General features: G+C 39.0%; 2 protein-coding genes across 4 annotated transcripts; one reads left to right on the forward strand and one right to left on the reverse strand.

Annotated features, from left to right (window-relative positions):
- Positions 1-2,119: 2,119 nt before the first annotated feature.
- Positions 2,120-2,866, forward strand: LOC145822266 (uncharacterized). The gene has a single exon (XM_082918887.1). It carries the CDS (start codon positions 2,120-2,122, stop codon positions 2,864-2,866), a length of 747 nt encoding a protein of 248 aa, XP_082775013.1.
- Positions 2,867-3,713: 847 nt separating this feature from the next.
- LOC145789415 (putative terpene synthase 13) lies at positions 3,714-8,085 on the reverse strand. 3 transcript variants are annotated; one of them, XM_082922375.1, is made up of 8 exons: positions 7,821-8,049; positions 7,657-7,686; positions 7,116-7,392; positions 6,133-6,502; positions 5,455-5,673; positions 5,226-5,364; positions 4,865-5,113; positions 3,714-4,209 (listed from the first exon to the last, which is right to left on the reverse strand). In XM_082922375.1, the coding sequence occupies exons 1-8, from the start codon at positions 7,929-7,931 to the stop codon at positions 3,919-3,921; spliced, it is 1,686 nt and encodes a 561-aa protein (XP_082778501.1). In that variant the 5' UTR covers positions 7,932-8,049; the 3' UTR covers positions 3,714-3,918. The 3 variants fall into 3 exon arrangements, with proteins under 3 accessions (XP_082778501.1, XP_082778502.1, XP_082778503.1); XM_082922376.1 differs by lacking the exon at positions 7,657-7,686 and having other exon boundaries at positions 7,821-8,085; XM_082922377.1 differs by lacking the exon at positions 7,657-7,686 and having other exon boundaries at positions 7,847-8,041.
- Between the last annotated feature and the right edge of the window lie 310 nt (positions 8,086-8,395).

Below are 8,395 nucleotides of genomic sequence, written 5' to 3' on the forward strand. Positions count from 1 at the left end.
TAGGAATTTGTATATTATTTGGACTGTAATATTCGGACTGTAATATTCTTTTATTTGGGACTGTATTATTTATTCGGACCCTCTGCGTGAGGGCACAACTGTAATAAGTGTGCGTGCGTGTGTTGTATGTCTTCCAACCCCACGTCTTTCTCCCTTTTATTTATCCGCTTTTGATGGTTAGATTAGGGCATGTTTAAATTAGCATACAGTATGACAGCATGTTTGCATTCATTCATCTGTTTTTGCATGCATCGGGCTCGGCGCATCATACTAACTGCATTGTATTTTCAATTCCAAATTGAATATATGTTAGTTGTAGCATCTCATATGCCATGTTTAGAATAGCCGAGCCTGCTATAGTTGCATTTTTGCATGTGTTGCACTAGGCATTTCTGTATACTTAGGTTTCATGCATGATTTCTAATGAGTTTCTGTTTTGGCTTGGAGTACCCGGTAAGCTTTATGCTTTAGCATCCTTGCATGCGTGTGAGTGACTGCCATGAATAACATGCTTACCATGAGGCTATATGTTTATGTGATATAACTGCCTGAATGCCTGTGGGTGAAGGTTGGGTTACTTAAATTGGAATAAATCATCAAATGTTTCAAGCCTACCTACGAGTAGCAAACCCTCTTTCAAAAACAAACATGAAATGTTTCGTTCCAATTCAGGCGACCCGGTCTATACTTGTATGCTGTGCGCATCACATAGTAACCTAGGCTAATAACCGGATTAAGGACACACAAAATTTTCAAAAATTGATATCACGGTTAGTAGAGGCCGGTCTATGACCGGGCGAGCGGGGGTGCTCACGAAGTGACCTTCCTCAATCGTACCCAAGTTCCCGAGCCGAGGCAACTTTGGTGATGACGGACACGTGGCCTTTGGCACCGAGTCAGGGTTTCCTAAATTTCCCATTAAAAAACATTTAGGTGGCGACTCTGTATCTGGCAAAGCAGTCCATGTTTGGCACTTCTTTCAAAAATCTGTTTTTCTCAAAACGATTTGCCGGATTTGGACTCTTTGGTTCAGACTTAGAACCGTGACAAATTTGAGAGTCCTGAGCTGTAGTGACCCCAAAATGAACAGAACGGGAGCTCGTTCCTCCCGGGGCGTTCGGGGACGTCTACACTACCCCCATCATGCAATCCCCTGAGTGGTCCCTTCCTTTCGAGATTATGTGTAATGCATCTAATTATGCCCTCGGTGCCGTCTTGGGCCAAATGGTGATTAAAGTGCCCCATGGTATACACTATGCTAGTCGTACTCTTTCTGATGCTCAATTAAACTACACTACCACTGAGAAAGAGTTACTAGCAGTTGTCTTTGCACTTGATATGTTTCGGTCCTACCTTCTAGGATCTAAAGTCATTATGTTCATTGACCACGCCGCTTTGCGGTACTTATTGTCCAAAAAATAAACCAAACATAGGTTGATTAGGTGGATTATACTCCTTCAGGAGTTTGACCTAAAAATTCAGGAAAAGAAGGGATCCGAGAATGTCATTGCGGATCATCTCCCCTGATCCTTATTGAGCAAACGAGTGATCCCTTAGCCTTGCACGACTCGTTTTTGGATGAGCAACTTTTTGCGGTGTCACAAGTGACTCTCCCATGGTTTGCTCACATAGTGAATAAGTTGGCGGTGGGGAAAATTCCTAAAACTTGGCCTGAACAAGACAAAGAATGATTTTTCTCACAAGTCCATCACTATTTCTGGGAAGACCCGGAATTGTTCAAGTATTTTCCGGATCAAGTGATTCAGCATTGTGTGCCTGAGATTGAAACCCATAGCATTCTCACATTTTGTCACTCTCATGCATGTGGCGGCCATTTCAGTGGGCAGAAAACGGCCGCCAAGGTTTTACAACATGGGTTCTACTGACCCTCTATCTTCAACGATGCCCATAACTTCTGTAGAGCTTGTGTGCATTGTCAACGAATGGGCTCTATGTCACAACAAGATATGATGCCGATGACCCCTATTTTGATTGTTGAGATTTTTGATGTTTGAGACATTGACTTCATAGGTCCCTTTCCACCATCTTTTGGATTTGAATACACTTTGGTGGCTATAGACTATGTCCAAGTGGGTTGAAGCAGTGGCCACTAGAATGAATGGCCACAAAGTTATGGTTAAATTCCTCCACGAAACCATTTTCTAGTCGTTTTGGGTTCCCACGTGCCATAATTAGTGACGGTGGCAAACATTTTTGCAATCGATTCTTCGAGGCATTGGTGTGCAAACACATGATCACTCACAAAGTTGGCACTCCTTATCACCCCCAAACTAGTGGTCAACTAGAGGTTTCTAATAGGGAAGTCAAACATATCCTCGAGAAAACTGTGAGGCCCAATATGAAAGATTTTTCCACTAGGTTGGTTGATGCACTTGGGGCCTATCGCACTGCATATAAGACACCCATCGGGATGTCTCCATATAGGATTGTGTTCGGGAAAGAGTGTCATCTCCCTGTTGAGTTAGAACACCGGGCTTTGTGGGGCATTAAGAAATTCAATTTTGAGATGGCCAAAGCTGGTGACCATCGAAAACTCCAACTTAATGAGTTAGAGGAGCTCCACAATGATGCATATGAGAACTCCAAAATTTACAAGGCTAGAGCTAAGGCATTTCATGATAAACACATTTCTCGTATGTCCTTTGAGCCTCACCAAAAATTGTGGCTGTTCAATGCTAAATTGCAATTGTTTCTAGGTAAACTCCAATCTCAATGGGATGACCCATATAAGGTTATCGAAGTATTTCTGCATGGGGCAGTTGAGATTAAAAATCCACAAGATGGTACGACCTTTAAGGAAAATGGCCAAAGATTGAAACATTATGTGGATGGTATTGAGAGATGAGAGATGATTGAGGTTGTCCACTTGACGGACCCAATACATCTTCCATCATAATTGCTTTGTGTCTAGGAGACTTTACATCCTCTAAAGGTGTAACTCATTTGGTGTTAGCCGTGCCCGAACAACATCTGACGGTCTGGTATAGCCACCTAACTGTGTTTGTAGTGAGTTCTTAAGAGACCAACTAAGACAGCAGAAACTAGAGTTCGAATGGCAAAGTCTAGAACACAAAGGTTTAGAATTTCCGAGACTAAAGTCTGCAATTTCAATTACCCTTTAGTATAGAAGTCAGAATTCATTTCCATTGAATTTGCCTTTATTGTGGTAGCCTAAGAACATCATTATCAAGCTCATTAGAGCATTTTCTTGGCTATTTTATAGTACAAAATTATAGAAACACACTCCATCAAACTCAATTATTGGCAGTTACTTTAGTTGAATATCAAACCACTAGCTACATGTAGCCATGGAAAAAGAACTCAACAAATGAAATAAAGAATAAAGAGTTTTATGGAGAATGTATTTGAAAAGATGATTAGCTAAAATAGAAAAATAGAATTCAATTAAAATTTAAGTAAAAATTTGACTATTTTGATGGAGATGCTCTAAATTAGTACCTTTTTTTTTTTGTTATATTTCAATGTTTCCATTTTTGTTAATTTTCGTTATATTTCCTTACTTTTTGTCCAACTAGCTAAGGAACTGCCAATTTCGGTTGTTTCCCATTATCGTTCGGCCTGCTTTCCATTATAAATAATTATTGTAAGCCTTACAATTTCAAGTTTATACTCTTCTTTTAATCTTGAACATTCATTTTGAATCAATCATTGTTGAGCCTTTATTTCTAGTATTTTCTGTGAGTCAAAGAGTTTATAGAACAATTTATTCTTGAATCAATTGACACCAAGATAGACACCCTACTTTCTCTATTACATGTTTTTGCTACTACATCATATAGTATTTATTTTTGCATTTTGTTTGGACTATATAACAGTATTAGTCTGGTATACTCTGCTAAGGAAAAATAGCATTATTTTAGTACTTTCATTGAATCCTTAGAGAGAAACAGTATCACGGAACATTGACTTCATATGCTCCTCAAGGATTGGGAGGTTATGATTGTCATCATAGCAGTACATCAAAGGAACCATCCTTGCAGTATTAAGACAACCCTGGGTGAAATTGGCAGAAAATCGGTTTGGAGACAGGCATTCCCGGTTGAGTCGCTTCCATGCATCTGAAATCATGTCAACAACTTGTTTTCTTGCGGTTTCAGCTGTAGAGCCCTCGTTCTCCTTCATGTAGCAATCTACATAGGATCCATCATGACCGTCTTGATTCTCATCCTGTCAGTTTAAGTCCAAGCTTATATTAGAGCTGAACCGAATATAAATGGTTCATGTAAGGAAATGAAAATCTCTGCTAAACACAAGCACTTTTTTATTTATAATTTTAATTTTTTTAAAAAAAAAATTCCCAACATGTTAAGAAGGCTTGACATTGAGTGCACTTTTTATGATTGTCATTATGATTGTTCACATTGAACTTTGACAAATGGCCTCGGTGGGTGATGTTTCATACTTTTTGTTTCTCTAATGGTGGCCCTACTGTGGAGAATGGATTGCGTGGACTCAAACACAAATAGGGCCATCATTTTCTGAAATGCTTTCACAATTTCTTTTCCTTTTTGTGGAATCCATTCTCATGTTTGTGGTGTCTGCACTAATGGCTCTGTTTCATTATCAGGGTCCATGACAATTCTCATAGTTGTTATGGTGTCTGAATCAATGGCGCTGTTGGATTACATCATGTGATACCATTGAGCCAGAGTCTGTTACCAGCCGACACCGTCTACATCTGCGAGTGCCATTATCAGTGTAGGCCTTGCTAATGCCTCCTTGTAGGTCAGAATGTGATCCTCTAATTTACTTGATATTTTTGGGTGGTTGGCTTTACATTAGGACTACATTTTATCTTGATAGAAAATGAACTTTGTGTTACCTTGGCACTTCCCAAATCATCCCAAAGACGGAGAATTGTAGCAGTAGAGGTTATGATGTCAGGATTGTCGATCGTAAAATCGACACTTTCCTTGTTCATTCCATGACCCAAGAGAAAGAACATGTGAACTAACACCGCGGGCACACCTGAACTAACAATCCCATTCTTCAAGTACTCTTCTGCTTTTGGCAACTGCCCTGAAGCAAACCATTTCGCTTCTTCTAAGAACGCGTTGCACAAAATTGCCCACTGCAACAATCATGGATTTTGTTAAAGCTAATCCATTTGTAATTCTCACAAACTATCTAATAGAATCCTAAGTATGCACATGACATAATTTGCTGGTAATATTATGATATACCGTTCTTCGCAGGGAATCGATGGGGTTCCAACCATACTTTTTGTGGACCCCATAGGCAATTTCGTTTGTGCTGTCTTGAAGAACCTTGAAACAAATCTTCATATAGCCGGGTAGTTCGTTAACAGCTGCTAGTTCCCATCTGCTTGCAGTAACTACTGGTTAGTATTACAGAATTGAAAATTTTGAAGATGAATATAGTGATGATGATGATGATGGAGGAGATGCATACCTATTGACAGCCTCTGTGAAGAGAATAAGTTGTTCTAGTGTGCCATAAACATCAAAAATGTCGTCTATTATGTAGACAAGAGAGATGGGTTTTGTGAGCTCAACTCTTTGCTCTGATAAGCTTGGGTCAGTGAGGGTTGCCATAGACCACAGGTACCATTTTAGTGGTTGGTTTCTTGCATACTTCAACTCATTGCCCAAACCTGTGCTTTTCCACCATCTGAGATGAAAAAACCATACATAAGCAGTGAATAATCTCCATTCTTGAACGGCCAAGGATCTTCTGCACTAAAAAACCTTGTCTGTAGGATCCTTTGACGGGGAGTATATTAGGAACAGTGGACATGAATTTTCAGGACAAAAAATCATATGTCCTTTTCAACACACTTAGCGTGTGTTTGGATCTTGAGTTCGAGTACAGATTTTTAAGTGGAAAGAAAAGAGAAGGGAGAAGTGACAAAAAATGACCAGGGATCTTCTGTCTTCAAAAACCTTGTCCCTAATACACTTCCAACCTAACAATTTGATGTGAATCTCAAAATACTACAGTCTTGAGGCACGATCATGCAACTAGAAGTGCATTAGGGACAGGGGCACATGAATTTTAAGGACAGAAAATCCTATGCCCTCTTCAACACACTTAGTACCACAATTAAAACAAAATTAAAGCCAAACTTACTTGGAAACTTGAAGCATTTCCTTCTGGTACATGGACCGAGACATATTGAAATCCATTTTTGCTAGTTCTTGCAGGACATTTGCATTGGGGCCATTGTAATCACTGAGGAAGTTCTTGGCCATGAACTTTGCCAGGCTCTTGTGTTGGGGATGCCCTAGTGTGTTGCTGATAACTTTGGCTTGATGATGATTATCAAGACGTGTCAACCACCCATTAAGTTGTTGGGCACTGAAGTCTGCCGCTTGATCAAGTATGTCTTCTCCTTCTATGCTTAGCTGTGATGCTTCATATAATCCCATTAACCCTCTAATGTCTTCACTTAGTTCTGTTTTGAACCTTCCGTCCTTGTCCTTGAACTTGTCAAACACATCTGTTCCAATACCAATCAACTTGTTAACTACTTGTAATGAGGATGATTGTGGATAGAAGAAGAAATTATTGCTCTAACATTTTTTTATTTTTTTACTTTTTTCCTCTAACATTTGGCCTCGTTTGGCAAGAGGCTATTTTAGCCAATTAGCCAAAAAAGTTACTAAATTAGCCAAAAAGCCAACAACCCATACCAAAAAGTCAAAGATTCTCTTTTCTCTCTACTTTTTGCACATCTTTTCGTAATTAGCCAAAAAGTCATCCCAAACATACAAGTTTTTTTTACTTACCTTTTTAGCCAAATAGCCAAAAAGTAAACGAGGCCAAGTATGGTAGGAAATGAAAATCTACTGAAAACGTTTTCTATGATTAGCAAAAAAACAAGTTTATTTGGACGAAAAGCATTTTCTGCTTTTGAAAAGAACAAAGTGTTAACCAAACAAATTTTACCAATATCACCACCCTACCACCATTGGTGCCACCACTACTACCACCACCACACCACTGCTGCCGCACTCAAACATAGGAAAACAGTTTGTACAAAAAATATTTTTATATAACGTTTTCCCCAAGAAATGAAAATCCACCGAAACAAACATAGTATATACACCAACCTGTGGGCACATTGTGGCCTTGTTGCCTCAACAGACGAAAGCGAGTCGAAACCTCATAAAGATCTTCATGTTGATAAGTAAAGCTATGGCTGCTAGATTTCATATATTGGCTATGTAAAACAGCTTCAATATCCTCCCGGAAGTGGTAATCAATGCCAAGACGTTGGAGGGCATCGATCATGACCAGACGTTTTAGTGAGTCTTCTTCTTCTCTTACTTTTCTTAACACACTCCTAACTTCCTCCAATTGTTCTTCTTGCTTTGCTAAAATTTCATTCTGCAAGAAAAGCCGATGTTGTCAGCTCCTAGAAAATCAGGATTTCAAGGTAAGGAATTATCATAAAAGGAGCATCTTCTCTCTTATCCAGGCGGTTCAGTCAACAATTTCAAAAAATTAACATTTAGTATGATTTTGAAAATGTATTGTACATCCATCAATTTGAATTTTATTTATTTATTTTAGTTGTTTAGGCAAGATATTATGAAATCAATGGCTTGGATCATCAAATTAGAATCCGTGGTGGACCCACAGGCCAGAGACCTCCTTTCCGGTCCATACCAAAGCTCTTTCCTATCATAAAATAACAATGAAGAAAATCACTGCAGTTAGCACAGTGCCCAGTTCTGGCCAGAGGCTGTGTACCTCATTGAAGGATCACGAGTACTGTACCCAAAAAAGAAAGAAAAAAGAAGAAAAAACTTAACAGTGAAGGTACAGTGGGGAGTGAGACATTTGAGGTCTTCTGCGACAGAAATGCTCCATTTGTGGGTAGTGGAGATGGTGGTGGTGGTGGTGGTGGTGGTGGTGGCAGCCATGGATGAAGGAATTCAGGTCAGGTAGGTCTTGCTGATTTGTGGGAAGATGGTTGGAGGAATTGGATGGTGGGAAAATTCAGACAAGGGAAGGAAGATTGGTTGTGAACTATGAAGTTGCCAAGCAGAGCACCCCCCCTATTTATAGAAATAGAATGCAAGTTCAAGTGGTCCGTCCCATGCTTTTATGCAAGTGGGGTAAACAAATAGTCAATGTGACATCATTTTACATAGATAGATGATCTCACTAATTTATGTGATTTTCATTAATTTTACGAGTTCACGAAATTACAGCTTTTCAAACTATTGTAGTATTTCCTAACCAAGTTTGAAGCAATTAGATCTATAAGAAATAATTTAAGTGTAAAAATTAGATCTAGAATAGATTAACCAAATTTAAAATAAAAAAATAAAAACCATGAAAGACAACAAACCACATTTTTTTTTCCCGTACTTTTACTGAACTT

This window comes from Camellia sinensis, chromosome 3 (assembly GCF_055761805.1).
Source record: "Camellia sinensis isolate YWXY chromosome 3, ASM5576180v1, whole genome shotgun sequence".
Taxonomy (NCBI): domain Eukaryota; kingdom Viridiplantae; phylum Streptophyta; class Magnoliopsida; order Ericales; family Theaceae; genus Camellia; species Camellia sinensis.